The 27,254-nt window shown below is 34.5% G+C and overlaps 3 protein-coding genes and 1 pseudogene across 3 annotated transcripts; all 4 read right to left on the bottom strand.

Annotated features, from left to right (window-relative positions):
• Positions 1–3,286: 3,286 nt before the first annotated feature.
• LOC148107828 (olfactory receptor 6C3-like) lies at positions 3,287–4,675 on the bottom strand (annotated as a pseudogene).
• A 1,405-nt stretch (positions 4,676–6,080) lies between these two features.
• LOC123785594 (olfactory receptor 6C1-like) lies at positions 6,081–7,019 on the bottom strand. The gene has a single exon (XM_045787426.1). The coding sequence runs from the start codon at positions 7,017–7,019 to the stop codon at positions 6,081–6,083; it is 939 nt and encodes a 312-aa protein (XP_045643382.1).
• Positions 7,020–11,790: 4,771 nt separating this feature from the next.
• LOC123785595 (olfactory receptor 6C3-like) lies at positions 11,791–12,730 on the bottom strand. Its single transcript, XM_045787427.2, is given in 2 exon segments — positions 11,791–11,832; positions 11,834–12,730. Coding segments are annotated over 2 exon segments (939 nt in total).
• A 10,824-nt stretch (positions 12,731–23,554) lies between these two features.
• On the bottom strand, positions 23,555–24,493 carry LOC123785596 (olfactory receptor 6C6-like). The gene has a single exon (XM_045787428.2). It carries the CDS (start codon positions 24,491–24,493, stop codon positions 23,555–23,557), a length of 939 nt encoding a protein of 312 aa, XP_045643384.2.
• Between the last annotated feature and the right edge of the window lie 2,761 nt (positions 24,494–27,254).

Genomic DNA, 27,254 nt, shown 5'->3' with positions numbered 1-27,254 from the left:
GTTCTGTAATTTATGTGGTACTTACTAGGACATATGAATAGCTGTTTTATTTATTTTACTTCTCTTTTAGTTGGAATTAATTCCTAACTTTGGGAAGGATGTTCACTGTTGTGGTTTAACAAAATCATTATTTCTGTAATTTTTAAGGATTTTTTTATTTATCTCATTTAGTTCTTATAACATAGTTAGTAGACTTTATTATCTTTGTTCCAAAATGAAGAACTGAGGCTCAGAGTGGCTATGTACCTTACATAAATTCATATAGCTAGCAAGTGTCAAATATAATGTGAAATTAAAGTCTGTTCTCTTAAACAGAATACCACATAGCCTATATTCAATTGGAAACACACAGATGGAGACATACTAACTTCCTGTCTTTAACTGTGAGTGACTACATTGATATAATAAAAAAAACTATCCTATTTTTATACTTTCTGATATAAACAGTTGCAAATTATAATCTCAATACATACCATTTAATCTGATTAAAAGTTGAGCTAAATAATGAACCAGTGATAACGTTTGAGAGACTTTCACTACCTTCTATATGCCTGACTTAATTCTGCTTTTCATACAGGTTTGCAAACACAGAATGAGTGGAATAGTAAAACGTTAACAAATTCCATCATTGTCATCTAGAGGAGCCAGCATTTCTGATAGCCTTCCCTTTGCCATTGAACAAGTATATTTTCTATTATTGACATTTTGTCTTATCCTTCCCATTTTTTCCCAGGGGAATATAGTTTTTTAACTGTAGAGAGTAAGAAAGAACCAAATATATAAAAGAGAGAAAAATATCAGAAAGTGTTTTAAAACTCTTTGGCATGGTTTCTACACAGATTTAATTTGTACAAGTACTTAATCCTGTCTATTCTCTCTGCCACTCACTCAAGGGGAATAATTCAGTGAATCAAAATTGTCAGAATAGGAATGTACATAAACTACTGATATATAAAACATTGACGTTAGAAAGGAAATCCTGGGGGACAGTGTCCAATGTGACATGAAAAGAAAAATTTCAACAAGGAAACAACCACACTAAGTATGAAATTTGTTTTCCTTGACATTATTTTTCAAACAGAGATGAGCTACCAAATATCTTAATTCCTAATGTAAATCTCAACTAAATTCATCTTTACGCCATGACATTTTTAAAAACTGGTAATCTACCACATTGTACTAAGTCCGTTACTTGATTCCATTATTATTGATCTGCCTCCTAGTGAGAATTTTTGGTACCTATAATACTGTTAGTACATTACACATAATATCGTTTTTCCCATTTACTCTTTTGCTCACCAGCAATGACAGTTGAAGAGTTTCTTGTTTTGACTGATTAAAGTTCTAACTTAAATGTCAAGTATTATATTAAGAGTTAGTACCCTCCCTGATTAGACTATAATAATATAATTATGTGCAGATAAGGTGAGTAAAAACACCAGTAAAATTGTGCTTATTATAGTAAAAGCTATGCAAAATTTGCAAGTCCTTATAGAGTTTCAAATATATATAAAAGAGAGCAAACATAAGTTTTTCTTAGTTTTGTTTTGTTTTTCAAATTAGGCTATGATATTGGCTGTTATAGCTCAAGACCTTAGGCAAATCATCCAACATTTCTAAGCACCAATTTACACATTGGTAAAAAGGGATAATCATGTCTAATTTGTCATATAGCTGTGAAGTTTAAATATGATATGGTATAGAACCTACCTTGTTTTTCATATGACACAAAATACATGCTCTCTATAGAAGAGTTGTTATTTATGAAATTCCTATCAAACTTTTAGGTGGCATAAGAATTAGTGGCTGCCTTGGGGTGGCCTGGGTGGCTCAGTCGGTTAAGTGGTCAACTCTTGATTTCGGCTTGGGTCATGATCTCAGGGTCTTGAGTTCAAGCTGTGTCAGGCTCCATGCCCAGAGCAGGCTGCATGCCCTCTCCCTCTGCTCATCTCCCCACCCTCACATGCCCTCTCTCTCTCTGTCTCTAAAATAAATAAATAAATAAATAAATAAATAAATAAATAAATAAAATCTTTAAGAAAAATAAAAAAATAAACAGTTAGTGGCTGCCTAAATATTTATCTGTTATATTTTTATAAAAAATAATGTAGCAAATAAGAAAAGTTTATAAAACAAGACATAACACATGACTTCATATCTGGAAAACATAGGATACATGACCTTCAAATAATTTGTAAGTGGTAACATAACACACCCAAGTTTATTAACCAAATGGGAAGAATTGGACAGACACTACAGGTAGTATGCAAAAACAATGGTACTGCTAGATATTTATTTTATGATGCAGGTAACTTTAAAAAGGAAAAATAATTTTATATCAATAAGAGAAGAGATATTTAAAATAAATTGATTGGAACAGTATTGACTTAAATCATTACAGTATAAAACATTTGTTACTGAAGTTTAGTCGATACACAGTCTGTACTACATTAGTTTCAGTTGTACAACCTAGCATTTCAAGAAGTCCATACATTATGCTGTGCTCACCGCGAGTGCAGCTGCCATCTGTCACCATCCAGAGCTATTACAATAGCATTGGCTATATTCCTGAGGCTGTACCTTCTATTCCTGTGACTTATTTATTCCATTATTGAAAGTCTGTACATTTTACTCCCTTTCACACATTTTGACCATCTCCCTACCCCTTCCTTCTGACAACCATCAGTTTGTTCTCGGTATATATGGATCTGTTTTTGTTTTGTTTGCTTGTTTATTCATTGCTTTGTTTTTGAGATTCCAAATATAAGTGAAATCATATGGTATCTGTCTTCCTCTGTCTGACCTGTTTCATCTAGTGAAACACCCTCTAGGCCAATCCATATTGTTGCTAATGGTAAGATCTTATCCTTTTTTATGGCTGAGTAATATTCCACTATATATATGTCACAACATCTTTATCCTTTCATCTATCAATGTACATATGGATTGTTTCCATATCTTGGCTATTGTGATAATGTGGCAAAAAACACAGGGGGTCATTTATCTTTTGGGATTAGTGTTCTTGATTAAGCATTTTGATTAATCAGAATAGTCAGCAAAATGATTTATGCTCCATAACCACTGGTTTCATATTCATAATCACAAATCACTGACATGGAACCTGCAGATAGTTTTAAAGGAAGACACAACTCAGCCACATCCGTGTTATCAAGAGTGTTTAGCAAATGAGCTCAGCATTTCTGTATCTGTGATATGGATATAGAAAGATAGTACAAATTAGTTTAAATTTCATTTTCTTTTATTGAATCTTCATGATAACATTCATTCATACTACCCAAAACTTTGATTTGTTTGTATGAAGCAGTACTTCAAGGACCAAATCTTTGAAGGTTTGTGTACTTTCTGGTCCCTTAGGTGTAAATAAAAGTGTTCAGCTTGAGGGCAACAGAATTATTGAGAATAGCTACTTCTCTGGTCAATGATGCCTTTCTTTTCTTTTCTTTCTTTCTTTTTTTCTTTTTTGGCAGAAAAATTAACATATATGGAAATAGAAATGGCAATCATGTGAGTAGAGCAAGTAGAGAAAAACATTTTTTCCCTCTGACTAGCAGATGTGATTTATATGTAGGACAAAATCACCAATGCCGAAGTAAATAGCAAAGTAACCGAAACAAAGCAAAGCCAATTACTACAAGGAGCCATGTATCTGAATGAGATGCAAAAAAGAAAGACAGCCACATGCAAAGTGTTCAATGACATTGGAAACACAGTAATCCAGCTGGGTGAGGAGTGTAAATGGTGGGAAATGGTCAGAACCCAATGCACGTAACAGAAACAGGTTACAGAGTTTCCTGTTCATGATGGTTGTATAATGCAGGGGCTTGCAAATGGCAACATAGTGATCAAAGAACATGGCAATTAGAATTTGAAATTCAGTTACCCCATGAAAATAAAGAGTAGTTGGGCTGCACAACTGTTATAGGAAATGATATAATCCCTGGTGATAATTACCCCCACAAATCAAGGAATACATGTAACTGTAAATGAGATTTCTAAGAAAGAGAAGTTCTGGCTAAGAAATACATAGGCGTCTGTAGATGAAAGCCCACCCAAGTGAGGGTGATGATAAGTTTCCATTCACACTTAACATGTATGTGGTAAATAGAAAGAGTAAAATCACAATCAGAATTCAGGATCATCAGGAAGGCTTAACAGGATGAACTCTGATCATCGTGGTTGTTTATTTCTTTCTCTTCCATTTTTATTTCTTTTAAAGATATTACCCTAAGTGAAACAAGCAGAAGGACAAACAAATGCATGATTCCACTTATGTGAGATGTTAAATCAGTCTATCTCATGGAAATGGAGAGTAGAATGGTGGCTGTCTTAGGAAGGAGCAGGGTGGGCAATGGGGAGTTGCTGTTAGCTGGTATAAAGTTCAGTTCTGTAAGATGAATAAGTTCTCAAGATGTTGCAGATGAATATTGAAGAACATTGTTTGCTGTACTACATTCTGTCTACACTTAACAATACTGTATTGTGCCCTTAAAAATACAAGTGGGTAGATATCGAGTTAAGTGTTCTTACCACTTTATAAATATAATTTGTATTATTCACAATGATAGCAGTTAGCTATAGAGACCAATATTAATAAATAATCACTACTATTTATTGATAGCTGATTATGCTATGTACTTGACAGGTTCATTTCCATCCCTATGGTACATTATATATGACAGATTTATCTGACACCTGATTTACCAATGCGGAAGTATGTTGAGATGTTATAGAAACCCTAACTTTGTCAAGCATTTGCCTTCTTTCACATACAAATTATACTTCAGATAGGATGAAATTGAGAAGCCTAAGTTTTCTCTTACATTTTGAATGCCCTTCAATTTTCTATTACTTATTTTATTTTTTTCTCAACAACTCCTGTACTTTATTTCTCAGTTGAGTTTTTTGCACATAAATCATTTGGATTGGTGCAGCACTAATTAGGATTATAGTATATTTTCTATTACTAAAAAGTGGTTTATATTATTTAGAATACTTTATTGTATCCATAATCTTCTTTCATTTTCTCTCTCACACACACATACATAAACACACATACATCTTTCCAAAATACTTTAGGCACGTAATACCTTAAGTAGAATGAGTGGAAGAGTATGTTAACAGGTGAAATTCTGATTTATATGAAATGGAAAATTTTGTTCTGTTATGAAGTTTTTATTTTCTATAAAACTTAAATGATTTTGTTCTTTAGGCATCAAATAATTTAGACACATGCCCAGTTTCAAACTAGTCCAAAACTAGAAAAGGAGCTATACGTATATATTTCAGCATAGTCAGAAAATGAAGCATACATTCCATGGAATTAGAGAAATTAAACTTATTCTACATATCTAAGACACTATTTCCTCACTACTTTCTACAGTATGTGTATACATAAGTATATATATATGCATCTACTTGTACATCTACCTATATCTTTGAGTCATAATGGGATTTGGAAATATGGAGATGTATTTAGCACCGTGCCTACAAAAGTATATATGTTAAATAGCTATGTTTTTTTTTTTTTACCAATAGATAAATTATATGAACACACCCTATTTAGTGAGCAATGTTTCTTGGTTTTTAAATGAAAGCTTTCACATTTTTCAATAAATCATATGGCATTTCAAGAATTTTTTTTCCTAGAGAAACTGCAAGACGGTGAAGGGATTTCTGACAAAGATCAATGAAAATCACAAAAATATATTTTCTGCATAGAGTAAGGAAAATATCACATCAATATTTACAGGTCTCCTCTATTCCGGGTGATAGTTATTTTCCTAAACAAAATGCAAAGTATAACTTTACAAGTTAAAACAACTAATGATCAAGAAGTTGCAGCTAACCAAGGGTTCAGAAGAACAGGAGCCAGAAAGACGTATGAAGTTATTGCAACCGAATGAGAAATATATTAATTGTGCTTGTAACTTGTTAGAAAGAAAGAATGAATAAGGATGACAGAAAGCCCATTGTAATTTGAAGAAGTTGCTCAAATTTCATGTTTGTGTATTTTAAGTTGCCATGCAACATGTGTGTCTAATTTGTGACACCATAGCACTTCATTTGCTTGAGAAACATACAATCTTCCTTGCCCTGTCCATGAAGGCTCGCTTGACTTGCTGGTTCCTTAGGCTGTAAATAAAGGGGTTCAGCATGGGAGCTACTGAGGTGTTCAGCACAGCAACTCCTTTGCTCAGAGACACTCTGTCTTTTGCTGCTGGGTTTATGTACATGAAGATGCAGCTGCCATAGGAGATGGAGATGACAATCATGTGGGATGAACACGTGGAAAAGGCCTTTGTCCTCTGACTGGCAGAAGGAAGCCTCACAATCGTTCTGATGATATATACGTAGGACAGAATTATTATTACCAAGGTGAACATTAAAGTAAACAGAGACCAGGAAAACCCCATTATCTCTAGGAACTTTGTGTCTGAACAAGAAAGTTGCAGCAGGGGAAAATAATCACAGGTGAAATGGTCAATAATATTAGACTTACAGTAATTAAGTTTTAAGAGCAACATGAGCACAGGGAATACGATTAAGAATGAAATCAGCCATGAAGAGAAGACAAGGAGTATGCAGACTCTGGGATTCATGATGGTCATGTAATGCAGAGGTTTGCAGATGGCAATGTAACGGTCATAGGACATGGCAGCCAGGAGGTAAAATTCAGTGACTCCCAACAGAATGAAAAAAAAGAACTGAGCCATGCAATTATTAAAGGAAATGGTTTTATCTCCTGTAATCAGGGTGCCCAGGAACTTGGGTATGCTGACAGTTGTGAATGAAACCTCTAGCAAGGAGAAGTTTCTGAGGAGGAAGTACATGGGGGTCTGGAGGTGAGGATCCAGCAGGGTAAGGGTGATAATGGTCAGGTTCCCCGTGATGCTGAGCATGTAGGTGATGAACAGAAAGACGAAGATCACCCCCTGAAGCTGTGGGTCATCTGACAAGCCCAGGAGGATGAACTCTGTTACTTCTGTGTGGTTTCTCATTCTTCAGCTGCTTATCTGTTGTTCTTCTGCCAGACCTCTAGGAGAAAACACAAGGAACAAACCTGAAGCGAGGATTAGCAAAGGTCCAAGTGTGGAGCCAGAATTTGGCAGAAATACTATGTGTTTTCATCTACAGGCAAGATTTTATGACTCTTCGATTCATGTTTCCTAGCCCACAAACATCTGTGCTGAAATCTCTTGTAAACTCATCCGTTACTTTGTGGAAGTCTGAAAGTTAGGACAGAGTCCAACCTTCAGAGCCTTTGCAACCTGGCCCACTGCCTGAAGAGTCCTAGGGAGGCTTAAAATAAACACTTATCTAATTAATTAATTCATTCATTTTGGGTTTGTTCTTGCATCTTGCACCGATCAGGTGAAGTTCTCTACTGTATTCCCAATTCCTGGCTGCATATTACTTAGGTTGTGTCTTTGTTTTACAAGATGTGTTTTCCTACTTTACCTGCTTTTCGAGATGTATTTATCTACTGGCCCTAAATTCCCCATATGGAGTAAATTTATAAGAAAAGACATGTAAAAGAAACCCAAATTTTTTTATATATAATTTTTAAAACTTCATAAAACACTATTTCAAAATTGGTTTCATTAAATTTCTTTAGAATTCATTCATTTAATTAACTTTATTCCTGCTCAGTAGCAATACTCTTCCTTCATCAGGGTTTTTCCTAGGAAGCACTAGTTTTTCATAACACCTGGAAGCTTCAATATGCATTCTCATAAAATAGACAATATTTGGTTTCATTTGAATTTAATTTCAATTCAATCCCCAAATTGAAATTTCTGCACTAAATTTGCTGGCTTTGGAGATCTTAGTTTAAAAAAAGTATATTATTACTCTTCCAAAGGTAATAATGTGCCAATGCACTGCATTTTTAACCTTATTTCAACTTTTTTGCATATTCTTTATTTTCTTAACTTTCCTACCAATTTTAACACTTTTTGAAAAATAATGACTTGACTGAATTACACATTTTGGCTACTGATTAAACCTTTGAGGGAATGTATGAAGAACTGTGAAGGAAGGTATTAATTTATATAGATTCATGTGAGAATACTGAAAAGGAGTACTTAAAGGCCAATTTTCTAGGATTGATGAATATAGGATTAAAGAAAGTCTACCAAGAGACAATCCAATATCATAGGCTTGGGGGAGGTATACTATACTGTTTATGTAAAAATGTTAATGAAAATCAATGCACTGTATTCATTTACCAACATCAGCTAAGCTTGATGGTTGTTATTCATTCATTCATTCATTCATTCAGGAGCTTTCAGGGAGAAAAAAATGTCAGTGTTTAACAAGGTGCATATGATTCCTCAAGCCCAAAGCCATCCTAAGGATGTACTCAAGCAGAGTATGAAGGATATCTCTAAGCATTTAGCTCATCTTGTTATTTCTGAACGCAGATCCATCTTTCCCCTGGAACAACATGGTTTAGGTTAAACTTAAATTATCGTCCACCCATTTCATCGAAACCAAGAACCCCTTCCAAGAACCCCTGAGACATACTCTTTGAGCTGTTCAAAATGAAAGTTAACAATAATACTTCATATTTGTTAAATGAGATGGCCACAAAGTATCTTCAAGATTTCATTCTGAAAACATCACTGTTCTGTTCTTTATTTAGTCATCAATAATCAAAGAAAAAAGGAAAAGTACATAAACTCATAATAAGATCATGGTATTAAAACACTATTAATTTCTTACTTATGATACTCTACAGTAAACTGCTGTTGCAGAAAGTATATGGGCTCTGCAGTTAGAGAAACATGGGTTAAAAATACAAATGGGCCGTTTAATGGATTTGCGACTTTGTTACTTAATTTCCTTAAGTATCAGTTTTCTCTACTTACCATGGACATGAAATTTTGGGAATTAATTGAAATAATATAAATGAAAGTGCTGTATAAAGCATGTGGCACTAAATATGCCTTAAGAAGAGCTGGTTTATTTATCTTCTTTTGTTGGAATTGATTTCCAACTTTGGGGAGAATATTCATAGTAACTGTGATTAAGGAAAGGCATTATTTATTCCAATGACATATCAAGGATTTATATATTCTGTCTCATTTAGTCTTTATGACACACCTATGGAACTTTATCTTTATTCCCAAATGAAGAACTAGGGTCATTTGGTTTTGTACCTTAGATATATTCATATAGCTATTACGTGTGCAATATAACCAGCGACTACCTAAAATTAAAGTCTGTTCTCTTAAAGAAAGTACTACCTGGCCTATATTCAATTTGAAATACAGGTACAGTAATGGTAATTTCCTCCTTTTCATTTAATATGGAATGAATAAATTTATATAATAAAACAAAACACACCGACATCTATATCCAGTTGCAAAATAGAACTCCAAAAATACCCTATTTAATCTAATTAAAAGTTGAGCTGATAAGTAATGAAGCAATGATACAGTTTGGAGGACTCCATTGCCTTCCATATGTCTGACTTACCTCTGATTTTCATACAGACTCACTAACACACAGAATGGCTGGAACATAAAAAAAATATTAGCAGTTGCTATTGTATCCAGGGAATCCCAGCATTCCTGGACACATTTCCTCTCAGTGAACCATTTTGCTTTCTATTGTTAATGTTTTTGTCTTAAATTTTCCATTTTACCTAGAGGGACTATATTTCTTTGAGTACAGAGAAGGAGAAAGGAGCAAATATATGAAGAAAAAAATATATCAGAAGGTATTTAAAACTGGCATGGTTTCAACACAGATTTTATGTAGCAAAAGCTACTTATTGTTTTATATGTTCTCTCTGCTGCTGGCTCACTGGGAATAATTCAGTGACTCAACACTGCCAGAGCAGGACTGCACACAAAACACTAAGGAATATAAAACATGATACACATTAATATTGAATTTGAAAAGGAAGCTTGGGGGACAGTGTCCAATGAGACAGAAAAAAAAAAAAAAAGCAAGCAAACAACCACAGTAGGTGAAGTTTGCTTCCCTTGATATTATTTTACAGAGATTAACAGCCAAACATCTAGTTCCTAATGCATATCTCTACTGAATGTGCTACTACCCCATGCCATTTTTTAAAAACTGATAATCTACTGCTTAGTACTAAGTCCATGCTTTGCTCCATATTTTTCATATGCCTTCCAATAAGAATGTTTGGTATTACTACTAATACTTTATACATTTTCTCCTTCTCACTCTGTTGCTCACCAGCAATGAACGTTGAAGAGTTTATGCTTTTGATTGTTTAAAATTCTAATTTAGGGGCACTGGGTGGCTCAGCTGGTTAAGCGTCTGCTTTCAGCTCAGGTTATGATCCCCAAGTCCCAGATCAAGCCCCGTGTCTGGCTCTCCCACTCAGTGGATAGCCTGGTTCTCCCTCTGCCCCTAACCCCGCCCATTGCTCTCTCTCTCTCTCTTGCTCTCCCTCTCAAATAAATAAAATCTTTTAAAAAATAAAATAAAATTCTAATTTGTATGCCAGGTATAATATTAGGAATTAGTACCTTCCCTGACTAGACTATAATAATATAATCATGCCCAAATGATATAATGTGAGTGTAAAACACCAATAAAATTGTGCAGGTCTTAATTAAAAGCTATAGATATTTTCAGGTTCTCACAGTTTTACATTTGCATGAAATAAACACAAGTTTTTGTCTCTTTGTTTTCTTTTACAAACCAGGTTATCACATTGGCTGTTATACCTCAAGACCTCAGGCAAATTACTCAACCTTTCCAAGCATCACTTTGCACACCTGGAACAGAGATAATTAGTCTATGTTGCCATATAGCTGTGAAGATTAAACACGATATTATTTAGGACATAAATGGTTGAGCATATGACATAGAATAATTGTTCTCTATAGAAGAGATATTATTATTTATGAAATTCCTATCCAACACTCACGTGACATAGGTGTAATGGTGACTGCCTATATCTTCATCTGTTACGTATTTAAGCAAATAATACAGATATGGGGTGTCTGGTGGCTCAATTGGTTAAGTGTCCGACTTTAGCTCAGCTGATGATCTTAGGGTCCTGGAATTGAGCCCTGCATCAGGCTCCCCACTCAGCCAGGAGTCTGCTTGTCCCTCTCCATCTGACCCTCCCCTTCCCCCTGCTCATGATCTCTCTCTCTCTCTCTCTCTCTCTCAAATGAATAAATAATCTTTAAAAAATAATAACAACATAAACAAGGGAAGTACATAAAAAAGACATAACACACACCCTAAGCATAACCAGAAAGCAAAAGATGTATGACTTTTAAATAATTTATAAGCTGTAAAAAAAACACTCAGCTGAGTGGGAAGAATTGGACAGATATGCAGCTGGTGTGCACAAAATATGGTTGTTAGATAATTTATTTCATATTTTTTATAGATTTAAGAACAAAATGTAAGAAAAAGAAAGAATTGATATTAGTAACAGAACATAAGATTTAAGAATAAATCCATGAAAAGATTGTTTACTCGAGTCTTTATGGTAAAAATAAGTATTTTTATTATTTGGAACAATCAGGAAAATGATTTTTGTTTAAAGCCACTAATGTTCTATTTAGAATTATAAATCAATGAGGAAATGGAACCTATAGATGGTTTGAAAGAAAGACACAACATAGTTACTTCTGGTTTAAAAGAAAAATTAAAGTGCTCAGCCTTGTAAGTATCTGTGAAATGGACACTGGATGATACTCTAGAAGTTGAAATTTTATTTGTCTTTTATTGGATCTTCACCATGACATCCATTCGTGTTCATACATACTTTCACTTGTTTCTAGAAAACAGTACTTTATGAAGCAAGTTTTTTGAAAGCTTGTTTTACTTGCTGGTTCCTCAGGGTATAAATAAAAGGGTTCAGCATGGGGACAATTGCGGTGTTGAGAATAGCTACTCCTTTGGTCAGTGATGCTCTTTCATTTGCTGAAGGCTTGAAGTACATGAATATACAGCTCCCATAAGAGATGGAAATGGCAATCAAGTGAGAGGAACACGTGGAGAAAGCCTTTTTCCTCTGACCAGCAGACGGGGTTCTCAGAATGGTGCTAAGGATGCACAGGTAGGAAAGAATCACTAAGGCCAAAGTGAAGAGCAGAGTAACAAACGCAAAGTAAAAGCCAATCATCTCTAAACGCCATGTATCCGAGCACGAGAGTCGTAAAATGGGGAAACAGTCACAAGAGAAATGATCAACTACATTGGAAGCACAGAAATCTAGCTGAAGCATGAGCATGAGTGGTGGGAAAATGGTAAGAAATCCTCCTAGCCAGGACCCAAGGACAAGCAGGGTGCAGATTTTTTTGCTCATGATGGTGGTGTAATGAAGAGGCTTGCAGATGGCAACGTAACGATCAAAAGACATGGCAGTGAGAAGAAAAAAATCAGAAACACCCATGAAGATGAAGAAAAATAGTTGAGTTAAGCAATTGTTATAGGAAATGGTCTTGACATTCGTAATAATTGCCCCCCAAAATCTGGGGATGGAGACACTGGTGAATATAATTTCTAAGAAGGAGAAATTCTGCAGAAAGTAATACATAGGAGTCTTGAGATGATGGTCTATCAGGGTGAGGATGATGATGGTTAGGTTTCCAGTGACACTTAATACATAAGCCATAAATAAAAAGATAAAGATTACAAACTGAAGCTGTGGGTCGTCTGAGATGCCCAAGAGAATGAACTCTGTAATCATTGTATGGTTTCTCATGCTGCTTTTTATTTTCTTTAAGCAAAATCTGCTGTAGAGAAACAAGACAAAAAGAAAGAGTATGTGAATTATAAAGGAATTGAAGATTTAAAGATTTAAATGTTCATATTATTAGTTCCAATGAAATGAAGCAATGGAAATTTTCCCGTTTGCATCTTTGCAATATCCACTCAATTCCATTAAAGCAGAAATATTTTATGCGTTCTCTCTTGAAAAGGAACAGAGCATTCACAGATCTATGTTAAAAGTCCCCTCATGAGTGACTTTACATAACACCTGTACCTGTAACGAAATTGTTTATATGTGCAATATGTCTCTTAATTATGTTTCTACAACAACATTTAGTAATTATATTTGGATTACATATTGAGACACCGTGTTCCAGTTTCCAAATTTTGTGCTTTTAAGAGTGAAATATCTAAGTTTGAGGCCATTAAAAAACGTTATCATTTTGTAAGGCTCTGATGGAAATTGAAGACCCAATCACAATTTCAGAGCTTAATAATTTTATTCTTAAGATTCTTTTAAATATGCTCCATAGAAATAAATGTGTTTTGTTTCTTTTTTTTATACTCTCTTTTCAATGTGTTTCTAATCACAGAAATATAGAAGTAGAATTATCTTGGTTGTAAATAAAAGTAAAGGTCTTAATTTATGAGAAACAAAAGTGAAGGCAGAGATATTAATTCTCACATAGATAGACCTGTATCAATAATATAGTTCTTACTACATATTGATCCATTTCTATCATTTTTATGTTCTTTTTGTAAATTAACAATTTACTATATTGCAACTATATTCACTTGGGTCTTTTCACTCTTAAATTTGTTTGAGAACTATAAGGAATTCATAAAGGAGTTTTTTAATGCCAACATATCTTATTGCCTTCTTTCTAGAAGACTAAATAAGTAGGATAAAGAAAATCCTGAGATTTACTTTATAGAAACCACAAATTGCTAACCTGTTGTCTATATGGCTTTTGCCTGTGTTGTTCTCTCTTTAAGTTGGCAACCAGCATTTTATTTGTGCTGTAGGTTCTCAATAATATTTGTTGTTCTTCTTTTTACAGAATGAACTGGTCAAGTGAATAGGTGACAAGTGTCAAAGCTGTATTGTGCCTATTTTCCTTTTCAAATATTTTTCCCCTGAGGATCACCATTGTCTTCCTTTAGAAATAGACACATTTTTGTGACACATTTCAGCAAAATTGGCATATCAAAAGGCAAAGACTGTTACTATATTTTGAACAAACTGAAATGTTAAAATATAAAATTAGAAATAGTAAATATGTTAAAGTGATGATTTGGGGATCCCTACAATGTATTCCAAATAATAACCTTTTGAGTGTGAGAAAGATAGAAATATATCTATTTCGAATACAGGATATACTTACATTCTGATATGTCTAATGATTCCGGAAAGAAATATAATCCCAGATTTTCTTAATTTACTTAAAATGTGAGGGGCAATGCCTTCATACACTACTTCTGGAGACTTCTCGTCAGGAGTTCACCCTTCCTTTCTTATGTAAAAGCCTCTCACACAGAGAAAATGCAGGCTTGATTGCATACAAGTTTCTACAGCCTCTAAGTGAAGGAATTTTTCTTTATCTCTTTTATCTTTCCATATAAACATATACATTATTCTGACCTAAACTTTAAAAAGCTACTGTTGTAACCCAGAGAGTTCTTTCTAAGTTTCCAGGGAATACTGCTTCGTGACTGAAGGTAAACCACTTCAAAGCTCTCTGGATAAGATAAGGATTGAATACTATTCAAAGATGAGCCAAATTTAATTCTCTACTCACTGTATAAATATATGAGAGGCCAGAATAAAGAAAGGACAGATGCAGGAGAGATGCGCACAAGAGGTATAGTGGTGTCATGACTTACATCTTCCAGGAGCAAAGCAGTATAGGGACATAAAAGCAAAACTGTAGGGGTTCTGGGTGGCTCAGTTGGTTAAGTGTCTGCCTTTGGCTCAGGTCATGATCCCAGGGTCCTGGGATTGAGCCCCTCATGGGGCTACTTGCTTGGGGGCAGTCTGCTTCTCCCTCTGCCCCTCCTCATTGCTTGTTCTCTCTAATAAATAAATAAAATCTTAAAAAAAAAAAAGGCAAAACTCTACCTACCGGCGTATCCAATCAACCTAGTTTTCCCTTGGCTGTATTTAATTTTTCTAGTATGCACATGGCACTCGGTCTTCACTCAGGAGATAATTTATTCTCAATTCCTGCAGGGTTCATTAAATACAGAGATGAGCTCCAACCCTTCATTGAGAGTAGCACTCAGGTTTTATTCATTTTTATGTCCGTATCAGCACAAAGAAAAATGAATGAATCAAGAAAGAACCGTAATATTTTAAAAAATCAGAAGGGCATTTGCAACTCAGTTTTTAATATTTTAGTGTTAAGTTACGCAGACTTAATGCCATGAGAAAAAAGTGTCAGAGAATCAATTATCAAATCAATAGTATATAATTACAGATGGAATGTTCCTTATGTTTCTAACTGTTCCTCCATTTGCCCTCAAATCTTCAAATTAACCAGTTTTAAATATTTATAGTATATTCTATCAGAAATTTCATTCAGAAACACAGTCGTATTCACACGCTCGGAGAGCAAATTTTTTAATACAGTAATTCAATTTTAATATAGAAAATAGTCGGTAATTTTTTTTTCAGTTAACAATATGTAATGGATATCATTCCTTGTCAACTTATACAGCTGGGACTCATCCTTTTCAAACAAATTCATAGAATACCAGAGGAAACTTCTGATAATTTCATAATTTCATTATTTGTTAAGATTCAGGGAATTAGCTTGCTACCAATTTCACATCATTAACTAAAAACACTAAGTCCACTTTTTATGCATCCATTTGCATATGTGCATCCACTAGAATAAAATATATTTGAGCACCACATTTTGATAGATACTTCAAAATTTCCTTCCTACAGACAAGAATGAGCCCTTTTCATTGCATCCTAGCCATCACAGATGTTAGACATCTTTCCACACTTTATAAACAGAGAGACAAAAATGAAGCCACAATTCACATAATGAATTATAAAGACCAGATTACAATTCCTAGATTTTGAGGCTAAAGAGACCCAATAATTTTGTAAACTTTTAAAGTTTAACCTCTCTATTTCTCTACTCATGAAATGAGAGGGCTAGTACTCTTAACTCATAGGATATTGTAAAGATTAAGTGAAATCCTGAATGAAAGACGTTCAGTCTCACATATGTTCTTTCCCCTGCTGGAAGTGATTTCTTTGGCATCTCAATATACTTCTAATCATTCATTAATGCTAATTTGTTTGTTTGTTTATATTGAGTATAACTGACACACAACTATTACTTACATTACTATATTAATTACATTGTTACATTAGTTTAGGGTGGAAAACAGAATGAATTGACAAGTTTATACATAATGCTATGTTCTCCACAAGTGTAGCTATGATGCGTTACCATAGACTGCTATTACAATAGCATTGATTATATACCTTATGCTGTATGTTTTATTCCTGTGACTCATACATTCCATAACTAGAATGTGATTTTAAAATAGTATACTATAAAGTAGGGGTAAATTTAACAAGATAATGAAAAATAAATCTCATGTCTTTTTTTTTGTTGTTTATTTATTTTTAGAGAGAGTGTGAGAGCATGAGTGGGGGGGTGGCAGAGGGAGAGAATCTTCAAAAAGACTCCCCACTGAGTGTGACCCTGATGCAGGGCTCAATCCCGGGACCCATTTGATCATGACCTGAGCTAAAACCAAGAGTTAGATGCTTAACTGACTGAGCCACCCAGAGGCCCCACATCTCATCTCTTCTAAGTTGCCCCCAATACTGATACCACACCTTGGGCAGAGCCAGTGAAAAAAGCACTGATTTGTTATTTCTGAGACTCACCTTTGGTTATTTTCAAAGTATCTGCATTGAACTGTCTGTTGCCAACTCAACATCACGTAATGCTTTCTCAGTTGTTCTCAGTGCTGTGGAGAAACTGGGATGCTATTTCTGAGAGTTCCCCTCCCTTTATTCTTCTAATTTAGGATTTGTCAGTGAGAGAACGTGGTGCAAAATTTGGAAGTCGGAAGGAAAGCAGAGGACATTGTTCTTCAGTTTGTAGCCAGGCTGGTGCATGAAAGCTAGATTCACAGTGGATTTTCAAAAGTATTTGAAAACTACCAACTTTATTGCTAAGACTATTGGTAGATGCTTCCTCAGAAATAACTGAGTGTCACCATGATTTCCTATTAAGCTGTCTTGACGCATTCTCACATGGCTTCAACACGAGATCTTTGGTGTTATTTTCCTCAACATTCTCTCTGGTATTCAAACTTTTCCTTCCATAGCTATTTCTTTCATTGCTTTTAAAAGTTATAATTCCTCCATTATCTCCTTTCTTTCCAGAGTGCTTACAGAAATCCTACTTTCACCTGAACCCTGACCAATATAGGATCCATGCTGTAAGAATTTGCAAATTTATGATTTCTTATAATTACAACATTTTGTGATTCCATATATAACTGGCAGTATAGCCTTAAACCAAATATGCTGATTCATGAGAGGTTAGCAAAGACAGGCAGTAAGACAGTGTACTATTCCACAGCAACTCTTTGTGGGTATAAACCCCAAAAGATCAAGTGAGCTACTAGCACAAAGGAGAAAAGTAGGTTGAGTCTTGCAACATGCTGGATCAAAAAGGAGAGTAGAAGATGTTAATTAGCAGGTGGGATGAGATGCCCAAAAGAGCAGCAAAATGGTGAATAGTGTTCCTCTTCATGAATCCTTCTTTCTTTCCTCTAAAGACAATTCCTGTAATTCTGTAATTCCAGCTCCCATGGAGAATGGGAATTGAGCAGCAGAGTCACCAAGGCATAGGGGAATAACCCCCCTGCCCCAGTTAACTTTCCTTTGGCAGACACTTATTTCAGAAGGACATTATGGGACGATACAGGCTTTTAGCAATTGACATTTCAGAATATGGTGGGTACTTGATTATTACACTGATCAAAGCAAATGATTCAGACTTGTGGAGAGATTCCTCGGAGAATAAGAACACCAACATGTGGGAACTGAGGAGGGAAAGCTGGCTGAGACAAAAGGATGCCAGAGATTCTACATTTGCTAAATCAAATATCTAAAATCAGATTTGACCAAATTGCATTACCAAAAAAGAAAGAACTTAAGGATGCACACAATAAAATGGATGAATCTCCGAAATAGGGTTGAGCAAGTGAAACCAGACTTCAACATTCACAATTTGTGATTTCTTTTATAAGATATTCCAGAAAAAGTAAAAGTAATTTATGTGGCAGAGAGACATCTTTGTATATCTGAATCCAATAGCAGACATGGAGACTAGAGGCCAAGGAGATTACTAAGTAATGAAGATATTCTATATATGCCTTGTCAATCATTGTCCAAATTTGCTGGATTAAAATTATTGTATTTGCTTTTATGTAAGTTATACTTAATACATTTTTTACACAACTAGAATATATCAGGAATTTTTAATTTATAAGTGGTTTACAATATGGAAAGATCCCCAACCCTGGTTAATAAATAAATCATACCTTGAATTTCTTCCAAGAGTCACTATCACTTGTATAATATAAATGAATTTGACCAAAGTCTGGGGTTCATTTCTACACAGAACAGTAACTGAGAATATTTATAAATACCATATTTTGCAATCAACTTCTTTGAAATTCCTGTTCATGTTGGTACGTTTTCACCCCTACCTATGAATCATAAATGTTCTTAATGGCATCTAGAGTGGTAAATCCTTTCCAGAAAATTTTCTATTTACTTTACCCAGATCCATCAGAGAAATCAGTATCCGTGGCATCTCTAGCCTTATGAAATGTATTTCCTAAATTATAAGTATTGAAAGTCAGAATTACCCCTTAATCCGTGGGCTGCAGAATGGTGGTGCTAGCAGTCATGAGAACAACATTAATTGTGTTGTACATCTCCGTCAGAGTTCTTGAATGGTCAGGTCGTTGTCAATGAACAACAGTATTTTGAAAGGAATCTTTTACTGAGCAGTAGGTCTCAACAGTGAGCTTAAAATATTTAGTAAACCATGTTGTAAACAGAGGTGCTGTCATCCAGGCTCTATTATTCCATTTATAGATCCCTAGCAGAGCAGATTAAGCATAATTCTTAGGAGGCCTAGGTCTTTCAGAATGGGCAATGAGCATTGGCTTCAGTTTAGAGTCACTAGCTGCCTTAGCCTTAACAGGAGAGTCAGCCCACCCTCTGAAGCCTTGAAGTCCTGCATTGGCTACTCTTCTCTAACTATAAAAGTGCTAGATGGCATCTTTTCCCATTATAAGTTTTTTTCATCTATATTGAAAATCTGTTGTTTAGTGTAGCCACCTTCATTAATTATCTTATCTGGATTCTCTGGATAATTCACTTCAGCAACTACTACAATCCTTGCTGCTTCACCTTGTACTTTTGTGTTATGGAGATGGCCTCTTTCCTTAAACCTCATGAACAAACCTCTGCTTGCTTCTGACTTTTTTTCCTGTAGCTTCCTCACCTCTCTTAGTCTTCATAGAATGGAGGAGAATTAGGGCCTTGCTCTGCATTAGGCTCTGGTTTAAAGGAATATTGTGGCTCATTTGATCTTCTATCCAGTAGACTAAAACCTTCTCCCTATTGGCAATAAGGCAGCTTCATTTTCTTATCACTCATGTGTTCACTGGAATAGCACATTTAATTTCCTTCAAGGGCTTTTCTTTGTTTTTCTTTTTCTTTTTTTTTTTCTGTTTCTAAAGATTATTTATTTGTTTGAGAGAGAGTGAGAGAGTGAGCAGGAGGGAGAGAGGGAGAGAGAATCTGAAACAGGCTCCACACTGAGCTGAGAGCCAGACACAGGGCTCAATCCCACAACCACAAGATCATGACCTGACCTGAAACCAAGAGTCGGATACTTAACCAACTGAACATTTAGGCACCCCCAACAACTTTTTCTTTGTATTCACAGCTTGGGTAACTGGTGCAAGAGAACCAGGTTTTGGCCTATCCTGGCTTTTTCTATGCCTTCCTCATTAAGCTTAATCATTTCTTTTTTTTTTTTAAAGATTTTATTTATTTATTTGACAGAGAGAGAGACAGCCAGCAAGAGAGGGAACACAGGCAGGGGGGAGTGGGAGATGAAGAAGCAGGCTCCCAATGCGGGAGCTAAGTTTAATCATTTCTAGCTTTTGATTTAAAGTGAGAAACATGTGATTCTTTCTTTCACTTGAGCACTTACAGGCCCTGCAGGGTCATTATTTAGTCCAATTTCAATATTAGTGTGTGTGTGTGTCAAGGAATAGAGAGGCCAAAAGAGAAGGAGAGAGAAGGAGGAACAGCTGGTCAGTGGAGCAGTGAGAACACACACAGCATTTACTGATTATAGTTGCTGTCTTATATGGGCAGTGCTTATGGTGTCCCAAAACAATTACAACTGTAACATCAAAGATCACAATCACAGATCACCATAGCAAATATAATAATAATGAAAAGGCTTGAAATATTGTGAGAATTACCACAAGTGATACAGAGATGAGCAAATGCTGTTGGAAAAATGGTACCAGTAGACTTGCTTGATGCAGGATTGTCACAAAACTTGAACTTGTAGGAAATGCAGTATATGCAAAGTGCTACAAAGCAAAGCACAACACATGAAAATGAATAAAATATACCTGTACCACATTTTGTTTATCCACTCATCACTTGAAGGTTACATGGGTTGTTTCTTATGCATGATGCGTCTATGAAAATGTGTGTTGAAGTTTTTGTGTGAACATGTTTTCAACTCCTAGACGTAGAATTTCTGGATTATATGGTAACTCTATATTTACATTCTTGATGAGCTGTCAAACTTTTCCAAACGGCTGCACATTTTACATTCCCACCAGAAATGTATGAGGATTCCAAATTCTGTACATCATTACTTCTTATTCTGTACACTAGCACTTGTTATTTTTTGTGATATATATAACCAACATATATGTACACACACATACAAGCAGATATACATACACATACATCTTATAACTGTCTTACTGGCTGTAATATGGTATGTCATTATGGTTTTGACTTACATTTTCCTAAATACTACCATTCTTGAGCATCTTTTCATGTGCTTTTTGCCTGTTTATATATCTTAAGTCCTTTGCCTATATTTTGTTGAGTGCTTGTTCTTTTTTATTGTTCAGTTGTAGGAGTTATTTTATGTAAATTTAACCAAGAAAGTGCAACATTGTACCAAGAAAATAACAAAATTTAAAAAAAAATTAAAGAATTCCTAAATAAATAAAGACAACCTATGAATTGAAGAGTAGACCTGACATTGAATTAAGATGGTAATAGTTCCCAAACTGATCCACAGATTCAATGTAATCCTTATTAAATTTTCAGCTGTTCTTTTTGCATAAATGAACAATTTGTTCCTAAAATTCATATAGAATTGCAAGGGACCCTGAGTAGCCAAAACAATAGTGAAAAAGGAAGAAGCTTGGAAGAGTCAACCCTTCCAATTTCAAAATTTAATATAAAGGTACAGTGATAGAGACAGTGTGATACTGGCATAGCAATTGAGCCATAGCTCAAAGGAATAGAACTGAGAGTCCTATAAGAGACCTGTACATTTATTGTCAATTGATTTTTAACAAGTGTGCCAGGATTATTCAATGGGGAAATAATAAACTTTTCAGCAAATCATGTGATAACTGACTATTTTCAGGAAAATGTGACTTTAATCTGTACTTAAACTATACACAAACATTAAGTGAATGGAAACCAAAGACCTAAATGTCAGATATAAAACTAGAAACTTCTTAGAATAAATGGTAGGTATATCTTTGCAACTTTGGATTAAGAAACGGTGTTTTAAATATGACACCAAAAGCACACACAGCAAAATAAAAAAACAGAACAATTTGACTTCACCAAAATTTAAAATTCTGTGACCAAAGGACAGTATCAGGAAAGTGAAAAGACAAGTGAAAGAATGAGGAAAATACTCACAAAGCAAATCTAAAAAGGGTCTAGTAGTCTTTCAAGAGCTTATTGGAAAGCTTGGAGGGCCTTGCATATAATAACATGCACTTATTCCCTTGTAATTACCTTAGAAAAGAAGATGATTAACAGTGTTGGCTTAAAATAGTAACATAAATCAGAACACAAACCTGAACGTAAATTGTTTTCTTCTCAGAGACACATAGATAGGCATTACAGCATTAAATACCTTAATGATTTTTTCACTCATACTTCTTAGATGGTGTATTATACCCAATAAGGAACTCTATATATTTCAGGGATTTCTTTGTAGGTCCTTTTTTTTTTTTTTTAAATCTTACAGGATACCAGTAATGCTGTCTTCTTTAAAGACATTGACTATTTAAGGGAGTGTGTGCAGGAGTGGGCAGAATGAAGGTCTAAGGAAGATGCAACTCATTTGTTAAAATCTTTTTTCATTTATCCCATATATCCAAATGTTCGACCACTCCTTTCAGTTTGTTTTCTTAATATATGTGGAACCATTTCCTGGAGCTTCAGATTCATTGACACTATTGCATTTCAGTTCTCAAATAACTCATTTAGTTTAAAACATTAGCCATTTAACTTGTCTTCCTGACTCCAACATCCAAAAATCCATCCTCAATAAATTGAACATAACAATAAAATAAAACTCTGCTCACATAGGTTTTTATATTAAAAAAGAAAACTCTCAGGGCGCCTGGGTGGCACAGCAGTTGGGCGTCTGCCTTTGGCTCAGGGCGTGATCCTGGCGTTATGGGATCGAGCCCCACATCAGGCTCCTCCACTGTGAGCCTGCTTCTTCTTCTCCCACTCCCCCTGCTTGTGTTCCCTCTCTCGCTGGCTGTCTCTATCTCTGTCAAATAAATAAATAAAATCTAAAAAAATAAAAAAGAAAAAATAAAAAAAAAGAAAAAAGAAAACTCTCATAGGAACCACCTACATCAGAATCACCTACAGTCCATGTTTCTATATTGTACTCCAGGTAAGTTAAAAAGACATTTAAGGGGGGCTCACATGATCAAGCATCTGCCTTCAGCTCAGGTCATGATCTCCAGGTCCTGGGATCCAGCCTTATGTTCTGCTCCCAGCCCAGCTCAGTTCTGAGTCTGCTCCTCCCTCTCCCTCTGCCTCTTCTCCTGCTTGTGCTCATTCTGTCTCTTTCTTTCTCTCAAATGAATAAATAAAATCTTTTTTAAAAAAGGCATTTTAAGGGTGAGAATATTGTCTTTGCTATTAAATAAACCAACCAGGTGTGTGATTCTTATTCACTCCAAATTTTCAGGTCTAATGACCTATGAGATAAAGTTCTGCTACATTTTAGAACATATGAGCTTTTTATAACTTGAAGCCTGCCTTTTTTCTTGCCTTGTTGAAAACATTTGAGTGACATTTGAAGAACTTCCTAGAGTCCCAGTAGTAGTGCATGTTGTTATAGTGATGTCTGTATAATTCCATAAAATTTCTATGATGAATATCTATTCAAAATCATTTTTTGAGGAGGTCAGTACCATGTTATGTAGAGTAAAAGAAATTTCACATTTGTGTTGATAACTCAAGAGAATACTCATACTGTAGCACAAAAAGGAATTATGATCATTAAGAGAAGTAGGAGGGAAAAGATGCATTGTGGTTAAATGCGTGGTTAAAATATTATGAGGTAAAAAATATTATTAGATGGACTATTTGAAGAACATATTAAATAAATATAAAATAAGTCAAAAATTTTATTTACTTTTTAAACTAAGGTTTAAAAATTAAATTTCCTCTTTATTTTTTGAAAAAAGAGGAAATCTTTTGGAGTATGTCCTTGAAGGTTTGTTTCACTTGCTGGTTTCTGAGAGTGTAAATGAAAGGGTTTAATAAAGGGGCAACGGAGGTATAAATAACACTTACACCTTTGGATAAAGTCACCCTTTCCTTTGCTGTTGGTTTTATGTAATTAAAGATACAGCTACCATAAGTAAGGGAGACTACAATCATATGAGAAGAACAAGTAGAAAAAGCCTTTGTTCTTTCCTGGGCAGAGGGGAGTTTTAGAATGGTCTTGATAATATATGTGTAAGAAAGAATCACTAAAGGCAACGTGATCAGGAGTATTCCAATAGCTAAGACAAATGAAAGCAATTCCAGGAAATGAGTGTCAGTGCAGGAAAGCTGCAGCACAGGGGAAGAGTCACACATGAAATGATCAATTACTCTGGAAGCACAGAAGTCCAGTGTCAATCCCAAAGCCACTGGTGGAAATGTAAGCAGAAAGCTAACTGTCCATGAACTGAATAGAAGTTGGTAACACACTTTGTTATTCATAATGATGGGGTAATGTAGGGGTTTGCAGATTGCTACATAACGGTCAAAAGACATGGCAGCCAGGAGGTAAAATTCTGTAATTTCTAATAAGAGGAAAAAGAATAACTGGGATGCACAACTATTGTAGGAAATTATTTTGTTTTTAGTCACGATGCTTATCAGGAATCTGGGAATACAGACTGTTGTCAATGAAGCTTCCAAGAAGGAGAAATTTCGGAGGAAAAAATACATGGGAGTCTTGAGTCGGGGATCTAGCAAGGTAAGAAGGATGATGGTTAAGTTTCCCATCACACTCAATACATAGTTTAGAAAGAGAAATATAAAAATCACAATTTGCAATTGTGGGTCGTCGGTCAATCCTAGGAGAATAAACTCAATCTCTCTTGACTGATTCCTCATTTCAGACTTGAGTCTTATGAAATAGAATAGGAAAACAACTTCAGAATTGCAAATAAGAGGAGTTTTTAAAAAGGTACAGACAGAAAAAAAACAGAAATGTAAATAGGTTTAAAAAATCGATCTAATTTCACAAGACAGAAGATACTTAAAACTACAGCATAGTTCAACATAGGTAACTCAACTGATGTTTCCAATTAAGCCTTAATTATGATAACAACACTATCTTTTTCTTTTTTTCCTATTGGAAGTGGAAAGATAATTTAAGTTTTAGCTGATCATTTCCAAATGAGCTGAATTCTGTTTCAATGTTCTAAAGAGACAGAACATAAGCTTGACACTAAATATATTTTCTACGTATATCTTTAAAATTATTGAAAAATTTCTTGTAACATCCAGAAAATTAATACCAATGTCTATTTGTAAGGTTCTTCTAAAATTCTTTGCTCATTAAAACACTTAAAAATTTGTGAAATATAGAAATAATGCCAGTTATATATTTTCTCTATGATTAAGATATTCTGACATATATGGTTACTTTGTCCCAATGCAATAGTCCCCACTGTTCCTTTATCTCATTTCACTTAAATATTATTTTTCTTTGATTTCAAATACATCAGTCTTCTCATATTAGTTGCATTTAATCATCAAGTTTTGACTATTGCATCTACATAAAAACACAAAAATAAATAACAGTTCAGAAGTCAGTGGATTACCTGACTTTTACTTGTGGGAATGCTTTCATTTATCATCTAGATATTTCTTGCAAATTTTAAGTGACTTACCATATCTAGGATACATTCATATAATTTTCCCACTATAAGAATATGGTAGAAACAGGGGCCAAAAATAAATGATGAATATTCTCCCTCTAATAATATTACAAAAAATTCAATAATTTAAGAGGAAATTTAATTCCAAAGCTTTTCTGCAGAAAGAATCTAAAAATAGATATGCATTCTGGAAATTCTGTGCATCTGTTAATAACTTTCACTTCCACTGACACTCATTAAAATGACAGAATCCAAATATTATAAGTAATTAGAATCCTCTTTCAGGCCAGGTTAAGATTCATTTTCTGTCTTCTTTTCTTATATATTAAGATGAAGGTAAATGTCTCCACAAAAAGTCTAAATGAAAATGTAATGCTCTAAATGAAAAGATGTTTTGGGAAATCCCTCATATGAAAGGAATCCAAATTTTGTAACAAGCAATTTTGGCTTCAGATAGTGTACTAACACAAGAGACAATTTTATCATTTTGCTGATAAGAGACACAGGGGATTAATTAAAGAAAAAAAAGAAGAAGAAAAGAAAAAGAAATGCCCCCTGGAGACTCATGTCAGGAATATCAGTTATGTAAAAAATAAAACAACCACCACTAAAACAAACAAAAAGGAAAGAAATAAAAGCTACTGTGAATTGCTTTAAGCACAAAACTGAATTTAACTACAAAACAAAACAGATATTCTTCCAAAAGAGAACTAGAATTATTTTAAACTCTATACTTAATGCCAACAAGAATTTCAGATATTCTACTGCCCTGGGACAGTATGACAATTTCTACTCATTAAGGTGGTTTATCCCCAAAGGAAACCTCTCTCTTGCTTCCTCAATCAATGTTAGAATTTCACTAACTTGTGACCTATGCCCCAGATTGGAGGTGTATGGCAATAATCTAATGTTTTGCTACTTTTTGAAATTTTGAAACAATATAAAATATAACAAAACCCCCAACAAATAGACAATGAATATCTTATTCCTGCACCATGTGATGCCCCAACTGCTCCTCAATATAGTGGTATGTGTTTACAACAAAAAAGAAAATTCTGCTATCTAGATAAGTATGATATAACCATTATTGTCAGGACATTAACAATGCTACATTAGCAACTGAAGTTCTCCAATCCTATTTAAGTTTCACCAGTGACTAAAAATTTTCCTTATAGAAAATAATACAATTTAAAATTACATTTTTATTTAATTACCATAATGTTTTAATCTCCTTATTTTGGAAAAGTCCCTAGTCTTTCCTTACCTTTTAGGAATGTTGGTTGGGCTTTTTATTCTGTTCCATTGATCCATGTGTCCCTTTTACTTCCAGTATAATACTGTTTTGATTACTACAGCTTTGTAATATAACTTGAAGTCTGAATTGTGATAACTCCAATTTTGTTCTACTTCAAGTTTGTTTTGGCTATTTGGGTTTTTCTGTCGTTCCATACAAGTTTTAGGGGTTTGTTTATTTTGTTTTTTGGTTTGTGAAAAATTCTGTTACTATTTTCATAGAGATTGTATTTTAGATTGCTTTGGGTAGTATAAGACTTTTAACAATATTTGTTCTTCCAATCCATGAGCATGGAATATCTTGCCATTTGATTGTGTCATCTTCTGTTTCTTTCATCAGTGTTTTACAGTTTTCAGAGTAAGGTCTTTCACCTCCTTGGTTAAGTTTGTTCCTAGGTATTTTACTATTTTCAGTGTAGTTGTAAATGAGATTATTTTCTTAGTTTCTCCTTCTGTTGCCTCATTATTAGTGGATAGAATACAATAGATTTCTGTACATTGATTTTGTATCCTGTGATCTTAGTGAATTCATATATCAGTTCTAGCTATTTTTTTGGTGGAGTTTTTAGGGTTTTTGCTATGTAGTATCATGTCATCTGCAAGTAGTCAGTTTCACTTCTTCTTTACCAATTTACATGATTTTTATTCCTTTTTCTTGTCTGATTGCTGTGACTAGGACATCTATTACTATATAGAAT

Source organism: Ursus americanus, chromosome 24, assembly GCF_024610735.1.
Source record: "Ursus americanus isolate L20-20 chromosome 24, mUrsAme1.1.p, whole genome shotgun sequence".
Taxonomy (NCBI): Eukaryota; Metazoa; Chordata; class Mammalia; order Carnivora; family Ursidae; genus Ursus; species Ursus americanus.
Note: the sequence above shows the minus strand (reverse complement) of the source record. Positions and strands in the feature narration are given on the sequence as shown.